Source organism: Lithobates pipiens, unplaced genomic scaffold, assembly GCF_037356315.1.
Source record: "Lithobates pipiens isolate NorthernLeopardFrog02 unplaced genomic scaffold, aLitPip1_a1.2 Scaffold_8, whole genome shotgun sequence".
NCBI classification, from domain to species: domain Eukaryota; kingdom Metazoa; phylum Chordata; class Amphibia; order Anura; family Ranidae; genus Lithobates; species Lithobates pipiens.
In genome coordinates this window covers 51754719-51778590 of record NW_027507903.1, presented here as the reverse complement: position 1 = coordinate 51778590, position 23872 = coordinate 51754719, and the positions used below count along the sequence as shown (strand labels likewise).

The 23872-nt window shown below is 42.5% G+C and overlaps 1 protein-coding gene across 26 annotated transcripts in view; it reads right to left on the bottom strand.

Annotated features, from left to right (window-relative positions):
- The window catches only part of PPIP5K1 (diphosphoinositol pentakisphosphate kinase 1), a 332491-nt gene that overhangs the window by 66581 nt on the left and 242038 nt on the right, over positions 1 to 23872 (bottom strand). For 16 of the 26 annotated variants that reach the window (XM_077473361.1, XM_077473337.1, XM_077473343.1 and 13 more), the window contains one exon: positions 6824 to 6886. The exons of the other annotated variants lie outside the window; for them this stretch is intronic. In XM_077473361.1, the coding sequence (XP_077329487.1) occupies positions 6824 to 6886 (63 nt within the window). The remainder of the gene's footprint in view (positions 1 to 6823; positions 6887 to 23872) is intronic. 26 annotated transcript variants of the gene reach the window in all.

Sequence of the window (23872 nt, the reverse complement as noted above, 5' to 3'; positions counted from 1 at the left end):
ATCGTAATTATAACCATATAAGAATTTAACCTAGGTTTAGATAAACAAATATCAATCGAATACCCGAATTATACATGTATCCATATAGATAATAATTGTATGTGATATTGATTCATATATATTAGAATATATTAACAAATATAAACTCCAAACACATGTGAGACACCTGGTGGTTGAAGGTGCTATTACCTTTAAATCATTAGGCTCCTGGGAAAGATTAATTATTACATTTTGCCTGCCATTGAGGAGGGAACACATGCCTTTTGGGCAGAACTTAGTATAATGTTATGATCTTATTGTTTAAGAGGATATTTAAGAAGCAAGAAAGATGCCACAGGGAGGAAGATTGGGGACCCACCCTGAGAAGGCACACTGGTAGATACACACACTCCCAGACAGACTGACACTCATGTACCATGCATGAATACATATTTTTACATTCATAAACATTCTTGATCCTTGGAACTTGGAGGTTGTAAGAAGTAAATCTTCTTTAAGAGTATCCATGTTGAAAGCCACGGCAGCCATCTTAAATCCTGGTAACCAGAAATCCAGACTAATAGCCATTGTGGAATGGGTAAATATGCCAAGGCAATTATATCTTGTATGTTCTTTCAAGTATTGATGTATTGAATATTCTACTATTGATAATCGTTCTCCCGAATCAATAAGCGCCTTTTAGATTTTTTTTTTCTCTAAAATTAAATTTTTCAATATATCTTTTTGCATAGTTGCCACTTTTATTGACAAACAATCGTCTAATTTATTTCACATTATTAACCACTTACTTACTTGCAGTATAGCAACGGTTGGACGTGTGAAATACAGATGTTCTGTTTAATTGTCAATTATCTTAAGGTTATTGATTCTACTATATGAATCTACTTATCATGGTGATATTACGTCCAAGGTACTACACTCCCATTTTGTGGGTTTCCATTAATTGTCAAGATGTTCATGTAATGCAATCTGCATTTTTAATTTTGTGTAAATATTTGTTTTTGTCAACCAATAAATGGAACTATTTTTTATGATCACTTGTCTCTGTGAATAAGTTTCACATGTATAGACTGTGTCATATAGATTAATTTTGTATCTTAAAAATATGCTCGTTAAAAATTACTTAATAAATACTGTGTGGGAAACTGTCCTTAACCACTACAATACAGGGCACTTTCGCCCCCTTCCTTCCCAGCCCAATTTTCAGCTTTCATCGCTCTAGCGCTTTCAGTGACAATTGCGCGGTCATGCTACACTGTACCCAAATGAAATTGTTATTTTGTTCGCACAAATAGAGCTTTATTTTGGTGTTATTTATTCATGACTCCGTTTTTAATTTTTTGCGATATTAGTGCAAAAAAAGCGGAAATTTGGAAGAAAAAGCAATATTTTCTTTTTTCCATTTTAAAAGAAATCCAATAAAATCAAATTTTGTCATAAATTTAAGCCAAAATGTATTCTGCTACATGTTTTTGGTAAAAAAAATTCTGTTAAGTGTATAATTGGTTTGTGTGATCATGGACATATGTACGCAAATGATCATGTACATACGTGTGCAGGTGATCACGGACATATGTACGCAGATAATCATTGGGACATGTGATTTTAGTGGGACATATGTGGGGGACATGTTTTTATTATTAGGGTCCCCGTCTATTAATTACTATCCTGCATTGTGAGCCTGCCATTTTCACTAGTGGCTGTGACAATGTGCAATATTGTCAATAGCTAGGTAACCTATCCTCAAAAATCCCATGCAGCCACCACTTGAGTACATGTTTTAAGACAGTGGTCATCAACCCTGTCCTCAGGGCCCACTAACAGGCCAGGTTTGCAAGATAACTGAAAAACTTCACAGATTATATCATTTGCTGCTCAGTGATTGAAGTATTCTAGTCTGCATCTCCCCAAGGTAATACATAAAATCTTGCCTGTTAGTGGGCCCTGAGGACAGGAGTTGATGACCACTGCTTTAAGACAGGAAAAGGCTGCAGGAGATCAGCAGTGCTGACATGGCAAAAAAGAATGAAAAATTGTCAAAATCCAGTGCTTTCTAAAAGAAATAACACAGCAATTTTAATGATACACGGTGCTTTTAAAAAAAAATAAGTTGCATGGTTATAAATCATTGAAAGTGGCATTCACCCAACATTCAAAGTGGTTTATCATTCCCCATAATTTAAGATTCCCCTGCAGTAAATATCTGGTGAATGAAACGCTGACTGAATAAAAAAAAAAAAAACATTCTCCTATATGCATCCAGTTAGTGTACCTGCAATTTAGCTTATTATCCTATGTCATATTACTCTTAATGCCCCACTTGATTAAAAAAAAAAAAAAAAAAATAGAAGCTGAGCAAAAAATCTTATGGTAAGACCTCATAGGGTCTATGTATAAACATTGGTACAGGCTATTCCCCCAATGAAAATGCATGTACATTTGTTCTGTGCAAAGTAACCAGCTGTTTGGGACAAAATTTAATATTCTTATGGTGGTTTATCTTCTGGGCAAATGGTCTTAGGCTACTTTCTCCTCTGTGAAATAGAGAAGAGAACTCGCCAGTGATATGTGTAAAAGGAATGGCTGCACGTCAGGCCATTGGGAATAGATTGCACCAAGTATCAATTTACATTCAACAGGATTTCCTGTTACACATATCACTGGAGAACATTTTTCTTGCGTTGCAGAGGGCATTTGTCAGGCGGTTGGAAAAGCAATAGGTTGCCTCTTAAGCACCTGTTTTAACCCTGTAAGACCACACCAGCTTGGATGCAACTGAGTGCATTGCATGCAATTGCAGGGCAGCTGTAGTGCAGTCCCAAGCACTTGAATAGGTTGTTTGGTGGCAGAGCTTCCTGCAGAATATTACAGGGGGTACAATTTTTGCAGTGCCATATGTACAACCCTCATCTGCCTTTGCAGCTTAAGGAGTTGGAAGTGGTCAGGAGTTGGTAAAACTGCAGCTTAACTGCCTATTTTTGCTGCCCCCCTGACCCCCAACCGCAAGTGTAATCTAGGCCCAAGAACATTTTATATTTCCTCGTTGTCACAACAGCTGGTTACTTTACATAGACTGAATGTACAATAAAGTGTTACTAAACCCAGGATCCTGCATTCACTATATCTGATCTCCCACAGTACACAGAACATGGAAATGCAATACTTTTAGTAAATATAAACTGCTAAATGCCTTTTATCATGAGCAGTTAGAGCAGTCTTGTGCACCAGTGTCTGCTTAAAGCGGAGGTCCACCCTAAAGTGGACCTTCCGCTCACTGGAATCCTCCCCCCCTCCGGCGCCACAATTGGCACCTTTCAGGGGGGAGGGGGGTGCAGGTACCTGTACTGTACAGGTATCTGCACCCACTTCTGGGATAGCTCTCTGCGGAAAGGGGTGTAGATCTACGCCCCTTTCCGAAAGTCCCCTGCTGCCTGCTGGGAAACACACAGATCCCAGAGGCAGCGGGTCCATCCTTATTGCGCATCGCGACTCGCGCATGCGCAGTAGGGAACCGGGAAATGAAGCCGAAAGGCTCCACTTCCTGATTCCCATAGCCAAGATGGCGGCGGCAGCACCCGAGAGACGATCGAGAGATCGGCTTCGGGTGCCGAAATCGCGGGCGCGCTGGGCGGGTAAGTGTCCTTATTTTAAAAGTCAGCAGCTGCAGTATTTGTAGCTGCTGGCTTTAAAAAAAAAAAAAAAAATGGCGGAACTCCCGGCGGACTCCCGCTTTAAAGCTTATAGGAGAAATTTTCATTCCCCTGATCCTCTGTCTGGACAGTGCTGATTCACCCTGTACTGATCACATACACTCTCCCAAGAAAAAAAATAACTCTTTAGCAATACACACCAAACTGAGCATGTGCAGCCTGTCCCCTAATGCTCTGTTCTATCAAGAGATGTGTTGGGAGTCAGTTAAAGAAGAGGAGGATCAGAGAGACAAGATCCCACAGCCGTTATACACAATGCAGAGGATTAACCACTTAGGTTCCACAGCGAGTATAAGAAGCATGCTTTACTGCTTATCCAGTGGGGAAAATAATTATTTCATCCCCTGCATATTTTGCAAGTTTGCCCACTTACAAAAAAAATTAAGGGTCTATAATTTTTTTTTATCAAAGGTGAATTTTATATGATAAAAATATCAACCAAAAATCCAGAAAAAACAAATGATACAAATGTTAAAAATTGAGTTGCAATTTAGTGAGTAAAATAAGTTTTTGATCCCCAAGCAAGACATGACTTAGTACTTGGTGGAGAAACCCCTGTTGGCAAGCACAGAGGTAAGACATTTCTTGTAGTTAGTGACCAGGTTTGCACACCTCTCAGGAGGGATTTTGGTCCACTCTTTACAGATCTTCTCTAAATCCTTAAGGTTTCTTGGCTGTCGCTTGGCAACTCAAAGTTTCAGCTCCCTCCATAGGTTTTCTATAGGATTAGGATCTGAAGACTGACTAGGCCACTCCAATACCTTAATGTGCTTCTTGAACCATTCCTCTGTTGCTTTTGCGGTATGTTTTGGGTCACTGTCATGCTGAAAGACCTATCTACAATGTTCTGGCTGAGGGAAGAAGGTCCAAGATTTTACAATACATGGCCCCTCAATGCGGCAAAGTCGGTCTGTACCTTTAGCCGAGAAACCACCCCAAACATAACCTCAATGATTGACTGTAGGGATGGTGTTCTTAGGGTCACAGTCAGCATTTTTCTTCCCACCAAACACGGCGAGTCCCCCTACTCAAGAAGGCACATGTACAGTGATGCCAATGAACATCTAAATGATTTAGAGAAGGATTGGGAGAAAGTCCTGTGGTCAGATGAGACCAAAATGTAGCTCTTTGGCATTAACTGGACTCGTCGTGCTTGGAGGAAGACAAATGACGACTATGATCTTAAGAACACCATCCCTACAGTCAAGCACGGAGGTGGAAACATTATGCTTTGGGGCCGTTTCTCTGCTAAAGGTACAGGCCGACTTTGTCGCATTGAGGGGCCAATGGACGAGGCCATGTATTGTAAATTCTTGGATGAGAATCCTCTTCCCTAAGCCAGAATACTGAAGATGGGTTGTGGATGGGTCTTTTAGCATGACAATGATCCAAAACATACTGCCAAGGCAACAAAGGAGTGGCTCAAGAAGAAGCATATTAAGGTAATGGAGTGGCCTAGTCAGTCTCCAGACCTCAATCCTGTAGAAAATGTATGGACAGGGCTGAAACTTCAAGTTGTCAAGAGACAACCAAAAACCTTAAAGCGGATGTAAACCCACTCTCATCCTTTCTAAACTACTACAATATTGGTTATCTAGAATGATATACATGCCTCCTGCATGTATACTTATCTGTCAAATGTATCCCCTCTGTCTGCTATGATACCCGAAAAAAACTGCAGATTTTGTGGGTGGGTCTGTTTTTCAGGGCTCAGTGGAGTAGTGATGTCAGTAGACTCTCCACCCATCGCTACGCTCCCCTTATCAACATGCATTTTCTCCTGTGTATTTCTTACACTGAACTTCTGCTATGATCACTAACATCCAGACAAAACCCAGAAAAGTCCCCATATGGCTTCAGCATGCCAAATCATGCTGAGGTGTGGAACAGCCAATCCTTGCAGAGCTGCTGAAGAAAGGAGTGGGGGGTGGGAATTAAAAAATAATGCATGTCTTAGGTTAGTGCATGAGATATGTAAATCAACTGTCAATCACAGCAAGGGGGAAGAACAGACAAAGATTTCACAGTTTGTCCTTTTATTTCACTGAAAAAAAGATGAGTATTGCTCAGAGCTGGATTAACTCTTTGTGGCAAGACTGGGCACAGCTGATCTGAAATCCCATACTCTATATTGTGCCAGAGAAAAAAAAATATTTTTTTCAGATTTACATCCACTTTAAGGATTTAGAGAAGATCTGTAAAGAAGAGTGGACCGAAATACCTTATGAAATGTGTGAAAACCTGGTAACCAACTACAAGAAACACCTTAGCTCTGTGCTTGCCAACGAGGGTTTCTCTACCAAGTAGTAGGTCATGTTTTGCTTGCGGATCAAATACTTATTTGGCAAACTTACAAAATCTGCAGGGGATCAAATAATTATTTTCCTCACTGCACACACTGATTTTACTGTTGTGGGTTTAGTAGAATTTAAAATTTCACTGGACGTATAGCTATGCGGATTTTTTTTTATAAATAGAACCCACAGTCTAAATTGTCTTTGGCTTTCCTTTTGTGGAGTTTCTGTTAAAAATCTAGACTGCAATCCAAAACCACCTCTGAGCTTTGATGACAGTTATACAATATTCAGACTAAAAGTCAGATAGTCTGGTAATGAATGCTTTAGAACAAAAGAAATCCATATTGTATGGGTTTACTGAAAAAGAGAATGCACTGCTTTTGAGAAACAATTATCTAGTCTATTAAAAATATTTTTCCGGGGAAAATTTAAACAGATTTTATGAAATTAAGCAAAATTGAAGTGAGACAATTCAAAAAATATGATGTAATTTGTACTACTTTTTTTTATCTGAATGATGTATGCTTACAAGATCATCTCAGAACGCCCTTGCAGGAATCTACCACACAGACGACCGCGCAAGAACTGGATCTTGCAACGTCACAAAGTTGGAAGATGGATGAGAAGCACGATACGACACAAAAAGAGGAAAATAAATCACTTGAAGAAGTAAAATGATGGAAAAGAGGAAAGGAAGGATCCACATCATAGCATCAATATGAACAAAAGATGTCGGAATGACAAAAGAATTTAAGTAAAAATAAAAATGGGGTTAATAATGTGAGGCAACACTTCAAATCAAGTAAGCAAACGTACCATTAGTCGGATGCTTTGCAAACGACACAGAAAATCGCTTTACAGCTGGCATAGACAACAGTTCTGAGGAAATAAAAGAAAACAGGCATTGGCATTAACATCCTGGTTTTGGCCACCAAGACAAGCACATATACACACCAAAAGGATCCTGGGACAACAAACAGCAACTTGTGTTAAAGCCAAAACATCATCCATTCGCTTTGTGGTTATTATCACAAGCCACACACAGAAGAAAATCAGTTTCAGAAAAAGATCAGTTTATAACGTTATGCTTTTCATGCATAGGTTATCCATCCAAAGATGTTACTGCGTGTTCTAATTTCCCAAATCATGGATCAGCTTCAGCTGTGGACTACAGAACAGAAAAAGAAATGAGAAAATGTAGTGACAACTTTCACTTTACCAATTGTTTGGAAAAAAAATGACAACTGATTCAAGTATGAAAAATGGTTGAAATTGTCAGCATTGCATACAGCAATGACTCAAAGGCTAGCTTTTATTTTCTAACCTGCACTAGAAATGTGACAGATGGAATCTTACTGTTACTAGTACGAGTACTAGTAGACACGAAATGACAGTTGCTTAATTAATTTTCAGCTTGTAAGTAGCATCAGAATCTGCTGGCCTGTTACTGTAAGGGGAAAATAATCAAACACAATGTCGCTTCACCTGTGCCCAACAATGCCACCTACCTGTGCCCAACAACGTCACCTACCCATGCCCAAATACGCCACCTACCCATGCCCAAAAACGCAGCCTACTTGTGCCCAAAAATGCAGCCTATCTGTCCAGGGGAAAAGAGGAGAAGAAGAGGATTGCCGGCTGGATCATCAGAGCGCAGAGGAATATCGCTGGAACAGCTTTCATTTGAATTGCTGAGTGTTCCCTGCACTTGTTGTCACATACAGCCCCACCTCCTAGCCCGGGTACTTTGATACATGTCACACATCCCGGCAGTGGACGGGTGATCTGTCTATCAAAGTACCAGGGCTAGGAGGCGGGGCTGTGTGTGACAGCAAATGCGGGGAACAATCAGCAATTCTAATGAAAGCTTCTGGAACGATAGCCATGCAAACCAATTTAATGCAGTGTGCGGCGTATGGTCTGAGCACTGACAGGATGACCCCCCCCCCCCCCCCACTTCTTCAACCTCTGCAACAATGCTGGCAGAACTCATAAGTCCATTTCACAAAGACAACCTCTGAATATGACGCTGAACATGTGCACTCAACTTCTTTGGTCGACCATGGAGAGGCCAGTTCTGAATGGAACCTGTCCTGTTAAACCGCTGTATGGTCTTGGCTACCGTACTGCAGCTATGTTTCAGGTCTTGGCAATCTTCCTATAGCCTAGGCTATCTTTATGTAGAGCAACAAATCTTTTTTTTTCAGATCCTCAGAGTTCTTTGCCATGAGGTGCCATGTTGAACTTCCAGTGAACAGCATGAGAATGAGAGCGATAACCTCAAATTTAAACACACCTGCTCCCCGTTCATAGCTGAGACCTTGTAACACTAATGAGTCACAAGACACCGAGGAGGGAAAATGGCCAATTGGGCCCAATTTGGACTTTTTCACTTAAGGGTGTACTAACTCTTGTTGCCAGTTTAGATATTAATAGCTGTGTGTTGAGATATTTTGAAGGGACAGCAAATTCATACTGTTCTACAAGCAGTGTACTCACTACTTTACATTGTAGCAAAGTGTCATTTAATACTATATTATTAATATCTATCCATCTATCTATCTATCTATCTATATATATATATATATATATATATATATATATATATATATATATATATATATATATAATCTACAGTGCCTTGCGAAAGTATTCGGCCCCCTTGAACTTTTCAACCTTTTGCCACATTTCAGGCTTCAAACATAAAGATATAAAATTTAAATTTTTTGTGAAGAATCACCAACAAGTGGGACACAATTGTGAAGTGGAACGAAATCTATTGGATTTTTGAAACTTTTTTTAACTAATAAAAAAAAATGAAAAGTGGGGCGTGCAAAATTATTCGGCCCCCTTGCGGTAATACTTTGTAGAGCCACCTTTTGCTGCGATTACAGCTGCAAGTCGCTTGGGGTATGTCTCTATCAGTTTTGCACATCGAGAGACTGAAATTCTTGCCCATTCTTCCTTGCAAAACAGCTCGAGCTCAGTGAGGTTGGATGGAGAGCGTTTGTGAACAGCAGTTTTCAGTTCTTTCCACAGATTCTCGATTGGATTCAGGTCTGGACTTTGACTTGGCCATTCTAACACCTGGATACGTTTATTTGTGAACCATTCCTTTGTAGATTTTGCTGTATGTTTGGGATCATTGTCTTGTTGGAAGATAAATCTCCGTCACAGTTTCAGGTCTTTTGCAGACTCCAACAGGTTTTCACCCAGAATGGTCCTGTATTTGGCTGCATCCATCTTCCCCTCAATTTTAACCATCTTCCCTGTCCCTGCTGAAGAAAAGCAGGCCCAAACCATGATGCTGCCACCACCATGTTTGACAGTGGGGATAGTGTGTTGAGGGCGATGAGCTGTGTTGCTTTTACACCAAACATATCGTTTTGCATTGTGGGCAAAAAGTTCAATTTTGGTTTCATCTGACCAGAGTACCTTCTTCCACATGTTTGGTGTGTCTCCCAGGTGGCTTGTGGCAAACTTTAGACGAGACTTTTTATGGATATCTTTGAGAAATGGCTTTCTTCTTGCCACTCTTCCATAAAGGCCAGATTTGTGCAGTGTACGACTGATTGTTGTCCTATGGACAGACTCTCCCACCTCAGCTATAGTTCTCTGCAGTTCATCCAGAGTGATCATGGGCCTCTTGGCTGCATCTCTGATCAGTCTTCTTCTTGTCTGAGCTGAAAGTTTAGAGGGGCGGCCAGGTCTTGGTAGATTTGCAGTGGTCTGATACTCCTTCCATTTCAAAATGATCGCTTGCACAGTGCTCCTTGGGATGTTTAAAGCTTGGGAAATCTTTTTGTATCCAAATCCAGCTTTAAACTTCTCCACAACAGTATTACGGACCTGCCTGGTGTGTTCCTTGGTCTTCATGATGCTCTCTGCGCTTTCAACAGAACCCTGAGACTATCACAGAGCAGGTGCATTTATACAGAGACTTGATTACACACAGGTGGCTTCTATTTATCACCCAAGTCATTTAGGACAACATTGGATCATTCAGAGATCCTCGCTGAACTTCTGGAGTGAGTTTGCTGCACTGAAAGTAAAGGGGCCGAATAATTTTGCACGCACCACTTTTCAGTTTTTTATTTGCTAAAAACGTTTAAATTATCCAATAGATTTCCTTCCACTTCACAATTGTGTCCCACTTGTTGGTGATTCTTCACAAAAAATAAAAATATGTTATATCTTTATGTTTGAAGCCTGAAATGTGGCAAAAGGTTGAAAAGTTCAAGGGGGCCGAATACTTTCGCAAGGCACTGTATCTCTGAGCCCAAGTGTAGGTGGCCACACCCCCTACTATTCTAACACTTCCAACCCGGAATCAAAACAATCAGGCCTGGTAGAAAGACCGCAGACCTGGCTAAATTTACCTATCTTAGATCCTACACCAACAATTCTACAATATCACATCTACCCTTAAGTAGAGGGTGCTACACCAGGATAAGATGAGACTGCTCTATGTCTTAGCGTCTGGGCCGTAGATAATGTTGTTTCTTTTTTTTTTTGGGGGGGGGGGGGGGGTTCAGCCTAGGTTACACAGGGGACAATAATTAGCACACTTGCCTGTGATAAATTGTGGGTGTGACTAAAACTTGACCCTGCTCACTATGTTCATAACATATGCCACAGTAGTTGTAGCCCTAATTAACTTTAATTACCATGCTACAAGTAAGAAAAGACATGTGCAAACCTCAGCACAATGATTTGTAAAATATGAAACTCTACCATTACATAAGCTTTTCTGAACACAGCCTACCTTGAAGAAGAACTTCATTAGCAGTGACTACTGAGTAACCAGCATTAATACAATACAGCATAAATATTGCAGGTGTATGTCATATACAGCCTAGCATATGCAATCTCCTTCAGGCAAAACTCTACTGGTCACAGCAAACAAGTATGTAACAAATAAGGGTAGTTGATGGCCTCTCACCACAGTGATACTTCAGATGACCTCTTGATGGTGATCAATCTCCACTACTTTGTCCTAACCAAGTGAATGTTATTCAGCAATGCTCTGTGTCTCCCTCTCAAGCCTTGTGTTCACATGGTCCCCTGGCTTAGCAGTCCATCCCCTGATGACCAATCCAGAAGTCTGGGTGGAGATGAGAGAGCAGTGGAGCGCAGTGGAGGGGTTAAAGCTTAACTCCATGTTTACGGTGACTTTAAATAGTTAATTTGGGCCAAGCTGGTCCAAATGAACTATTTACTTTATGAACAGATCTGCTTGCAGTCAGTGCTGTACAAATTGTGCTTAGCATCAGCTATGTTGTACACACAGTATACATTGCTATGTTCCGGCAGCAGGACAGGGACTTCCCATATGTTTCCACATATATATTTGCATGGGCAGATGCAAATATTACAGATATTTATATTTTATTATAAATATTACAAACTGTTTGTAAATATACTTACAGTAGGCAACCCTGGTCCAGAGGGAGCCACAGGCCCCTACCTCTAACCCCCAGTCAGAATGTATTTATCATTTTTTATTACCAATCTACTTAGAGTTATATTACAATATACATGGTAATCAAATTTATGCACAACCTGTTAGATTGATGCACACCCAGAATGTAATCTGTTGATTATTATGTGCAGGTTTTGTTACCTCAAAATTATATGTATACCAAATGGCTTTTAATCCTTCTGTTGAACTTCTGGAGTGAGTTTGCTGCACTGAAAGTAAAGGGGCCGAATAATTTTGCATGCACCACTTTTCAGTTTTTTATTTGCTAACAAAGTTTAAAATATCCAATAGATTTCGTTCCACTTCACAATTGTGTTCCAATTGTTGGTGATTCTTCACAAAAAATTAAAATTTTATATCTTTATGTTTGAAGCCTGAAATGTGGCAAAAGGTTGAAAAGTTCAAGGGGGCAGAATACTTTCGCAAGGCGCTGTATATCTATATATCCTTAATTTATTGCAAGGGGATATTTGTGAATTTACCTAGTCCTTCTTAGGCCGCGTACACACGGGCGGACTGTCTGGCCAACTAAGTCCGTCAGACAATCCGACAGACAGTCCGTCCTACTTTTGAATGAACGGACTTGACCACACACGATGAACAGACAGTCCGCTGAAAGCTTGCACGATGACGTGTACAGCACGTACGACGGGACTAGAAATACGATGTCCAATACACTGCAATGCAACCTTCGGCCGTGTAAATCCTTTCTGAGCATGCGCCATACTTAGTCCGTCCAACTAGCCTACTCACGAGCAGACTGTCCGCTGAAACCAAAGTTGGACGGACTGTATTACGGAAATTCCGAAAGACTTAGTCCGCCAGACTGTCCGCTGAAAAAGTCAGCTGAAGCCCACACACGAGCGGACTGTCCGCTGAAACACGTTTCAGCGGACCAAGTCCGTCAGACAGTCCGCCCATGTGTACGCGGCCTTAGTGGTTAATACCATCTCCCGAAGGATTTCTGGTCTCATTACAAAGTTGCATTTTGTTTTAAAATCCAATTCCACCTGAAATGAAGCTTTTACTGGGGATAGTAGGGTTCAGTGTCCTGCTGTTCATAACTCCCATACAAGATTTTACCAAAGAAGCTTGTGTCTCTTTCACCTCAAACAAGACCATGACAGATGTTTCACTTTCTTTAAGGTGAATTCCCCAGGCTAGGGGAATTCACCTTATGCATGTGTCAAAAAACCGGCTGATCAGGTTTACAAATCCTTTGGCAGGTATCATGGTTCACATATATTCATTTATATGTATATACAGTGTATGAAGTGTGTGTATGTGTGTGGTTTGCCAGGAGTTCAGCTTTTTGTACAAAGGTTGAAGAATGATACGTCTTAAAACACCTAGACTTTTGGAACTTTGTATATATATATGTATAACATTTGTGCATGCTGGAGCAGTAGAAAGATGACGGTTTACAAAGCCAGACATAGAACGAACCCACTATTTTAGTAGTAGCAATCAGTGTTTAAAATATAATAGTCAAATGTTTGGCTGTTTGAGGGGGTCTTCTGGCAGAGAGCTTATGCGAATCTGGAAGCCCCTTTAACAATAAGGAGGTCTCCAGATGCCGCCGCCCCCCCCCTCCACGTAAGAGCGTTTCACCAAAAGAAAATGTAAATAAAAACATAAAAGTTTTTGACAAGTCCAAAAAAAAAAACAAATAGGATTTTTTCGTCATACTTACCTGTAAAATCCTTTTCTTTGAGAACATCATGGGACACAGAGTCATGCTAATATTCATTACCTACTGGGTTATACTCCATTTCCAGGTGAATAGACACTGGTAGCCCAAAGGTCTTCAGACAGGAAGAGATCCCCTATATAACCCCTCCCACACAGAGGATTTTACAGGTCTGACTAAAAAAATCCTATTCTCTTTTTTATACATCAAGGGACACAGTCAGGCTAATATTCATTCACTACTGGGATGTCCCAGAGCAATAGCCTTGAGGGGAGGGAGACATCCTGCCAAACAATAGCCATCAGGACTTATACGGAAGCCCACAGTACACTGCGGCCAAAAATTCTCGAACATCAGCTTGATAAAAATTTGTGAACGTATGCACTGAAGACCAGGTAGCAGCTTTACAAATATGAGCCACAGATACCCGATGGCGAAAAGCCCAGGAGGTTCCTACACCCCGGTAGAATGTGCTCTCACCCTAAAGGCCTAAAATAATGTCCTGATTTAAATGAAAGGCTGACACCACTTTTGGCAAAAAGAATGCGAGAGGTTGTAACACGACCCTGTAGTGGTGAAGGATCGAGTATGGTTCCCTGCATGAAAGGGCCGACACCCTTCTAGCTGAGGTGATGCCCTCAGGAAGGCTAGCTTGCGTGACAGCAAGTCTAATGGAATTTTTTTGATAGGTTCAAATGGTTGTTTCTTTAACACCAAGTTCATGTCCCAAGGACACAAAGGGGACCTAATGGGAGGGAAGCAAGCAAGTTACCCCGCATAAACGCGACATCTGATTGTACTAAAAGCCAATTTGATTTCCACAGCTGCCTGTAGAAAGGAGAGAATTTTCCCAATCATGAATTTCCGAGGATGTCATTTTCTAGCTTCACACCAAGCAATATAAGTCTTCCAGACCTTATGATAAATTTTTCTAGTGGCAGCTTTTCTAGCATTCACTAGGGTAGACACTACTGGTCCCAAGAAGCCACGAACCTTCAGCACCCTAGCTTCAATAGCCATGCCTTTAAATTTAGAGACTGTAAATTGGGGGTGGAATATAGGACCTTGAGACTGCAGATAGGGGCAACATAAAAAAGGGTCCATGCCTGTCTATTCTCAGTCTCACAATCTCTGGTAACCGGGGCCTTCTGGGCCAGGCTGGTGCCACCATAATGACTGGAACCCCCTCTTTCTGAATCCTGTGCAACAAATGTGGAAGGAGAGGAATTGGAGGGAAAGCATAAACCAGGGAGTACTGGCTCCATGGAACTATCAGAACATCTGCTCCGATTGCCAGAGGATCCCTTGTTCGGGACACAAATTGCTGTAGCTTGTTTTTGAACCTGGATGCCAACAGGTCAACCTCTGGCTATCCCCTACGTTGGCAAATTTCCTGGAACACCCCTGGGTGTAGGGACCATTCCCCTAGGCAGATCTGCTGGCGTCTGAGATAATCTGCCCTCCAGTTCTCTACTCCCAGGATATGGACTGCCAATATAAATCGACACATGTCCCTCTGCCCAGGCCAGTATGTGGTTCACCTCCTTTAGAGCTGAACGACGCCTGTTACCACCTTGGTGGCTTATTATAGTCCACTGCAGTGGCATTGTTGGACAGTCCTGAAGCTTCACCATCCAGGACCGTAGGGCCAGACGTACTGCCCGTAATTCTAGGACGTTGATGGGAAGGGTCTGCTCTGTCCCTGACCATTTCCCCTGAGCTGTGACCCCTTCTAGGGTCACTCCCCAGCCTGAGAGACTAGCATCTGTAGTCAGTAATGTCCAATTTATTGGGAGAAAGGATTTTCCCTTTCGCAGATTCTTATCCTGCAACCACCAGTTTAGGCTTAAGAGTGCCAGAGGAGATGACCACATTGGATAATCCAGGGCTTGTCCTCTTCTGTTCCAGGCCAACAAGGGGTCTTGTTGTAGAGGCCTGGAATGAAACTGGGCATAGGGCACCGCCTGGCCTCCATAGAAGACTCATACAGAGCTGAATGGAGGGTTGTCTGGTGCCCCTTATCTGACTTGCCTGATTTTTCAGTGTACAGATCCTTGCGGGTGGCAAGAATATTCTTGCTTGGACGTATCTAGGATCAGACCTAAATACTTGAGCTGGTTTCAAGGCTGACCTTTTGGTATTTCTAAACCAACCTAAACTTTTCAAATATTGCACTGTGCATGTTATGCTCTGTTCTAGAGCCTGTAATGAGTGATCTGGAGCGAGGCTACAATTGAACAGACTCCATTCGAAAGGACTGGATTAATAGATACTGGTTTTGAGATCTTAGGTCCAAAAATGGGCCTTGAGACTCTGCTTGGTTTTTAAACCGTAAAACAGGTTCGCTCTTTCGGATTCAGGAACCTGTACAATCACTCCCTGATGCACTAAATCATGTAGTGCCTGAAGCAATAATTCTCTTTTTGGAGAATCCGAAAGAATGTTGGATCTTAAAAACCTGAGGGGGAACCTCCCGCAACTCCTGCTTCTAACCGCGAGTTATTATTGAACTGACCCACTTGTCCTGAATTATTGTTCTCCAAATGTCCGCACAGTGCAGCAGCCTTCCCCCCACTTGATGGAGTGGGGGGCGTGCCCCCAAAAGGAGGGCTTAGTGCTGGGTTTAGAAGAATTTTGGACCCAGGGCTTTTTCTGGCCCTGGCCTTGCGGCTTGCCCCTGGCCCTAGCGTCCTGTTGGCGGTGGAACTGCCCTGGCACTGATAAATTTGAGGAAGCAGTCCCTGAAGTTTTTAATGAGGGATGCCTTGTGCTTTTCTTCACAGGAAGTAGAGAACTCTTCCCTCCGGAAATCTTTTGGATATATTTCTCCAAATGATCACCAAATAAATGTTCCTTATGAAAAAGGAAACCTGCCAATACCTTTTCTTAAGGAAGCTCGGCTGACCATTTCTTAAGCCAAAAAAGTCTGCACATATGTACAGACAAGAGAGCCAACCAAGAAACCTGCTGCTTTGAATCATTTTACGGCATATCAACAGCAAAACACAGCGCTCGAGGAATATCTGTCTTATTTTAAGGCAGATCATCCTTCTGGTTAGGCCTATCAGGCCGTCTGATCTGATCCTTTAAGGACTGGCAGATCCCAAACCGTTGGGTGTATCTCCCAAGTTCAAAATCCCTAACCCTTTTATTCGGACAAAAAACAGATGGCACTGGTGAGAGAGGATCACTGCTTGATTTGCTCAGAGTTTTCTCTAGGTGCGACCAAAAAGGACTGGCTAAAATGACAGTATTTTAACTATATGTCTGGTTATGCAGAGCTGCAATTTTGTCCTGGGTATGTTTATCAGTTTGCTTTATTGATTCTCAGTTAATTATGTATGTGACTCTGTACCTGTATCTTTGCCTTAGTGCTAAATGAAAAAAAAAAAAAAACACTGAAACATTTTATGCATAGAGAAGGTAAAATATTTTTGGTGCTGTAGAAGAGGCTATTACTTTTGCAGTAAAAGTTGTTTGTGCATCCAATTCTGAACGCAATTCCTGTCTGCAAGAAGTTGCATGTTTGCTGTGCATATAGCTTTACTTTGACTTTCTGACAAAGAACTCTCACTACCTCTGAGTTATCAGAAACCACAAATTTTCCAAGCACAACACTGTAGGGCATTCAACAGTAAATTCCATATTTATCGTTCTCAGCAGAAAGCTGCCTCTTCAAATATACATGTGGGTTACCCATATAAAGCATTACAGAGTATAATGCAGGATAACTTGATGAACCCCATAAAAAAATAAAGATTTTCAGTCATGCCACCCACTGCTACAGTTTATTGCTGCTTTGAAGTGATCCTGTTAGTAGTGAAAAAGAAATAAATGCACACAAACCCTGTAGTGGAAGAAGCTATACTTACTTGTCTGGAGGGTAGCAACTTCAATTTTTACTTAGTGAAGATTTATGGTTTCTATCCACCATTCCCTACATCAATGAACTCCAGTGTTCATTTGAAGGCAATCTCTGTGCATGCTTTATTTTATTATATGCTCAGTTTGGATTGTCCAGGGTTGTGAAAAGTTTACTTTCAGGTAACTAAACTACTTTTAAAATATAGCTGCAAATGTGGACCATGTTAATTTGCTAACTGCCAATTAACATTCTTTTATAGCTGGCAAACAATGCTTAGTAGCACGTGGAGATGTGAGTTATCCAAACAACGCAAGACCAAGAAAATCAAAATGTTGTTGCTGGACTTACAGGTCACTTAGGAAAAATAATAAATGCATAATTGTGTTGCCATTACTATTAGTATTGACTTTATAATAACATGGAGATAGATTTTTAAACCATGTGTTGTTAAGCCCCCCCCAATATGTAAATTAACCAGTTGGATAGGGTTGGGAGCTGAGCAGGGGACAGGAAGTTGGTGTATACAGGAAGTTGGTGGGAGGGGCTTGGGGTATTGCTGTTTTTGAAGGAGAAGGGGCAAGACATGGCTGCCAAAAGCTGGAGAGTTTGGACTTTGATCAAAGAACCATTAAAGACATTAAATCTTGAACCCTAATTTGAGTAACCGTTTAGTTTACTTAATGCGTACATTTTGTACATGCTTATATTTTGCTAGAAAGGATAATTGGCTTGTACATGTTTTAGGCATATTTTTGTAAGCTATGAGTTGTGTTGTATTGTGTATCCTACAGTTGTACGTGCAGCTTTTCTGTTTAATAAAGCATTGGTATACTACAGAAGTCTAAGCTTCCTTGGTTTTACCCTATGAACCTTAATAGAGATACACAAAGCAAAACATTGGTGGCTTGTCCAGGATTTGCGCTAAAAGCTCAACTGAAGCAGACCTGTTTTCTGTGGTGTGTTTTGTAGCTTGTGCTGAAGAAAAAGGCTACGCACACTGTTTAGGAAGAGTAAGGCTGCAAAGCTTTCTGGTGTCCAGGAGGACTTGAGGGGCTGCACCCTTCCTACCTGGGCCAGAAATAGCCAGTGGATGTCTGTACCAAAGGAGCTGGCTAGAAATGCTTCTCCTTTGAACAGAGCTTGGGGGTATGAAGTCTCTTATCTATCCTCAGATTTTAGTTTAAAAATGTTGGGTTCAGAAGGAAGAGATGCGGACAGTTTCTGTGCTTAGTTTGCACTTCCTGCATGCTCTACATATTGAATATAAAAAGAAGGAAAGGGCAGAATTGGAAAGACATTTACTGAAGGAGCAGCTCGCAGTGGCATCCAAGTGTTTAGAAGAAACTGCAAGCAAGGCAAAAAGATTTCAAATTAAACCTGCAGTGGTTTCGAAGTGTGTTCAAACCCCTATAGGCAGAGCTGACGATTTGAATAAGAGGTGTGCAGCCCTCATAAACAAGTCTAATGATGCCCTAACAAAGGCCCTAAGCCTGTAAGCAAGAGTAGGATGTTTGCCAATGTTACCTCCCATAATCGGGAAGCTGGAAATTTGATCAGCTAAATAGAGATGGCCGAGTTGAGTCAGATAAAAGTAAGGCAAGGTCCATGGTCTCCAGGAGACACATGTGGAGTGATTTACTTAAGGTGGGGGTCCCTATAGAGGAAATGGATGGGATTCCTACTCCAGCATTGCATAAGAAGTGGAAGCAAGTGGTTGGGAATGGTAGATTCAGTCACTTTAAGCCCTTGTACACACGGTCGAACATTCCGACAACAAAATCCATAGGATTTTGTCCGAAACTTGTGTTGCATACACACGGTCGGACAAAGTTGACGGAAAATCTGATTGTACGTAACGTGACAACGTTATTTCGTTACGACTGGACTACGTTCAGGCTAGTAGCCAATAGGTTTGGTCTAGGAATTTGATCTGAGCATGCGTGGCACTTTGTTCGATCGGAATTCTCTACACACAATTGGACAAAGTCCAATCGGATCATGTTGTCAGAAAGTTTTATAGCTCAGCTCTAAAACTATGTCCGTCGGATATTCCGACGGAAACAGTCCAATGAAGCCCACACACAGTCGGATTATCCGACAACACGGTCCAATCGGACATTTTCAGTCGGAATGTCCGACCGTGTGTACAAGGGCTAAGTGTTTCTGTAGCCATAAAATAGGGCATTTTGCCATGCTGTAAAGACTGGACAACAGCAGGCCTGTGTTTCCAGGACAACACGGAGAAACATGCAAGTTTATTCATTCCACTGGAATTCAATGCCTTTCTTGTGTTTCAAGGAAACAGTGGGCCTCCTTCAATAGTTTTACAGTTAGAACTGGGGAGATAGAGAAATGTGAGCAGAGAAATATGTTTTTAGCACAGTTGGAACATATAATCTGCTTTGTCTCTTACTCTTTTCAGGTACTGAGCATTGAGAGGTGGAACAGGCAGAGCAGATGACCATGCTAGATGGGAGGAGGCAGACCAGAAGACAGTCTCAGGAAGATGCGGATGATTTCCTGATAGTGGCTGAATTGGAGTGGACTTTCATCTGAGCATTTTCTTATGACCAGGAAGTGGACAAGATACTTTCATCATCTAGACTTTCTTTCCACAGACTGCCAAGGGCAATGCTAACCCTGCTCTAAGGAATGTTGGAGCTTTCCATGGACTTAGTCTGACCACCCAGAAGATACTGTGGTCAAAAAGTATTTTTTTTCCTCCAGTTTACAATACAGTTTTTTTTGCATTTCCTGGACAAAATGCTTTGCAAAGTTGAAGTTTCCTATACTATGCTATAAAGTCAGGAGTTGGTATGTTTTGCCATGACTAGTATTGATTTTATAATATGGATTTAGATTTTTAAACGTATTAAAGTATTCTTACATGCTCCCCCTCCATTGATATGTAAATAAACCAGTTGGATAGGTTTTGGAGACGAGCAGAGGACAGGAAGTTGGTGTATACAGGAAGTTGGTGGGAGGGGCGTGGGGTCTTTGGAAACAAGCATGGGAAGAGACAAAGGGAGTTGTTTTGGAAGGAGAAAGCGCAAGACATGGCGGCCAGAAGATAGAGAGTTTGGAGACGTTTTGAGTATGGACTTTGACCAAGGAAACATGAAGCACATTACATCTTGAACCCTAAGTTGAGTAACGGTTTAGTTTACTTAATGCATACATATTGTACATGCTTATATTTTGCTGGAAAGGATAATGGCTTGTGCATGTTGTAGGCATATTTTCTGTAAGCTATGAGTTGTGTTGTATTGTGAATCCTAGAGTTGTATTTGCAGATTTTCTGTTTAATAAAGCATTGATACACTACAGAAGTCTAAGCTTCCTTGGTTTTACGGCAAGAACCTTAATAGATATACACAAAGCAAAACAATAATTATTCAACAAAGCGAGGAGAACTTTTTTTAAATGATCGACAGTATAAACTATACATGGACAAACTGCACTGGCAATCAGAAACATTAACAACATTTAAAAACGGGCGATTTAACGGGTTAGTTGCTAAACATCACAAAAGTCTAGCCTGCAAAACTAAAACAATTAGAATCAGCACTTAAAAAAAAAAAAAAAAAAAAAAACTAGAATAACTGTACAGCACATTGTGAGTTTTATAAAGCTGGAATTCAGCAAGATGCCATCTGGATTCCACTTGCCTACCCCTGAGCACTGGAAAATTGTAGGATGGGCTAAGGTCCTATTTCACCTAATTTCCAACATCTGAGCAGGTTTACAGTTTGGGCTGACTCATAGCAGAATTGAACAGGGATGTGGGGCACATTCCTGTGAGTTCCCCTTCAGTGCAATTTTCTGCCCATTCATATAAATTGGTCGAAATTTTTGAACTTTTGAAAAGCATGCAGCACCAAATCACATGGGTGCTTGCAAATGCACTGCATTTACGATTTGAGTTTGGGGTTCCATTAATGTAGTGGCCCCTGCAGCAGAGTGTTGGAATGCACCTTACTCGCACAGCGAACAGACCCAGAGAAGAAAATCAAAGGATGCCTTCTATCTACAATGAAAATGTAAATATAAACCGTGATCCATAAAAGTGAGGCAATCATGAAGAAGCCACCGGCTTGGCTTTGAAACTTTGCAAGTGCTTTTAAAATGTAACTATTAAATGCTAAAGGAAAAAATACAAGCCATCAGTAAAAGATTTTGGTCAGTAAAATAAGTAAATGCTTTTGTTGGCGGGAAAAAAAGTAAATGCTATCTTAGTGACCTACCAAGGCTACTTGGGGGGGGGGCAACAAAGTGGTAATACAAATTGAGAGCATGAAGTGAAGAGGAAGCAGAGTCCAAAACTCCAGTATAAAGCCCCTAGAAAGGCCACGCTGGACCCAGGCATCTAAAATTTCCTGGAAAAAATGTATAAAAAATAAAAGGCCAACAGATGTCCCCCCAATCGGACAAGTGGGAGCTCCTACCACTGGAAAGCGGGCTTGGAGACAGACTTTGCTGGCATGGAGGGACTTGGACTGGGAGCTAGAGGCCAGAGGGGGATAAGAAGAACTTTTCCTATCCTCAGGAGTCTACCTGCAGAAGCCTTCTTTTTCTGAGGAAGGAGTGTTCATTTACCCACTGTGACCTCTTTGATGTACTTATCCAAGGAGGAATCAAATAAATGTTCTCCCTCAAAGTGCAGATGCTTGAGATGCTTCTAATATGGATGGACGGCTAACCAACATTTAAGTCAAAAAGTCTTATGGATGGAGGGATCTTCATTGGATATCTGGCAAAGTAATTCTGCTAAGCTGTTCATGCAGTAGCATAAGGTCACAGGTGCAAACTCCAGTTGGTGGAGACCAGAGGGATTTGTCAAGATCGTGTCATGTGCTTAGCCCAGACAGCTAGAGTCTGGCAAATTGCCATGGTAGCAACCGCAGGCTGCATTGCGGTGTCTACTAAGGAAGGATCCTGAATAGGGTCTCTAACCATTTATTCACTTCTTCACACAGGATTTTTCTCCTCAGGGACAGTTAGCATCTTGGTAAAACAAAAGATGACAGGGTCCACTAGAGGAACGGGGGGGGGGGTCAACTTCATATGAAGCTCTCCTTGATATTGCTGAGCAAAACTTTTTAATGGAGCAAATATTTTTTTTAGGGTGAGGTCAGTCACCATACAGGACAGGGCCTAAGAGCAAGTTGACTGGGAAGGTCAATTGGACAACTGTATGCAAAAGACCCAATGCAGAAGACTTTGGGGTAAGCAAACTCAGGCTGCTACAAATCTAAACAAGAGCACAGAGCATCAATAGGGGTAGCAATGATATACAAGTTTGGATGAAATATCAGTCAAAGATGGCTCATCTAAAATCTCAGAAAGAGAGGGGGATCTTTCCCATCTACCTCCTCCTCAGGCCGCGTACACACGCGCGGACTGTTTGCCCAACCTTGTTCGTCAAACAGTTTCGGCAAACAGTCCGCTCAAAATTTGCATGAGCGGACTTGCCCACACACGAGCGGACTGTTTCAGCGAACTGTTTGCCAAACAGTTCGCTCAACTTTTGAAATGAACGGACTCGCCCACGTAAGGAGGAGGCAAATCCGCCCATTTCGAGCGCGTGTACAGGTAGGCGGGGCCCGCGAAGGAGACGTCGCGGGCTCCGCCGCCTGGAATGGGCTTAAAGGGGAACCCCAACGCCGAAAAAAATCGGCGTGGGGGTTCCCCCAAAGTCCACACCAGACCCTTGTCCGAGCACGCTACCCGGCCGGCCAGGAAAGGGGGGCGAGCGAGCGCGCCCCCCCTCCTGAGCCGTACCAGGCCGCGTGCCCTCAACATGGGGGGTGCCTTGGGGAAGGGGGGGCCGCGCGGCCCCCCCACCCCAAAGCACCTTGTCCCCATGTTGATGAGGACAAGGGCCTCTTCCCGACAACCCTGGCCGTTGGTTGTCGGGGTCTGCGGGCGGGGGGCTTATCGGAATCCGGGAGCCCCCTTTAAGAAGGGGCCCCCGGATACCGGCCCCCCACCCTATGTGAATGAGTATGGGGTACAATGTACCCCTACCCATTCACCTGTGAAATAAAGTACAAAAAAAAACACAACACAGGGAAAAAATATTTTATTGCACAGCTCCGGGGGTCTTCCGTCTTCGGGGGTCTTCTCGCCGTACTCCTCCGCTATCTGTGTGTAGCTCTTTTACTAGCGGAGGAGTCCGGCTTTCTTCCTCCCCGCCGCCGGCCTCTTCTCCCGACTTCGGGGGTCTTGTCCCCCTCTTCGGTTCTTCTGCCGGGCCACCGCGCCTTCTTCTAGCTCTTTTACAGGCGGTGGCCCGGTCTTCTGTCGCCGCTGCCTTCCGTTCTTCTGTCGCCGCCTTCGGTTCTTCTGCCGGGCCACCGCGCCTTCTTGTAGCTCTTTTACAGGCGGTGGCCCGGTCTTCTGTCGCCGCTGTCGTCGCCGCCTTCCGTTCTTGTTCTTCTTCTTGTTCTTCTTCTTCTTCTCCTGGAGATGTTGACTCGACGAGCTCTCCGGCCGGAATGCCAGAGCCGCGCTGTGCGGTCACTTATATAGTGACAATGGGGCGGTGTCACATGGTATATGTCACATGGGTTGATGTCACATGGGGACTATGACATCGTAAGGGGGCGGGGTCATCATGTGACCAACCCATGTGACATATACCATGTGACACCGCCCCATTGTCACTATATAAGTGACCGCACAGCGCGGCTCTGGCATTCCGGCCGGAGAGCTCGTCGAGTCAACATCTCCAGGAGAAGAAGAACAAGAAGAAGAACAAGAACGGAAGGCGGCAGCGGCGGCGACGACGACAGCGGCGACAGAAGACCGGGCCACCGCCTGTAAAAG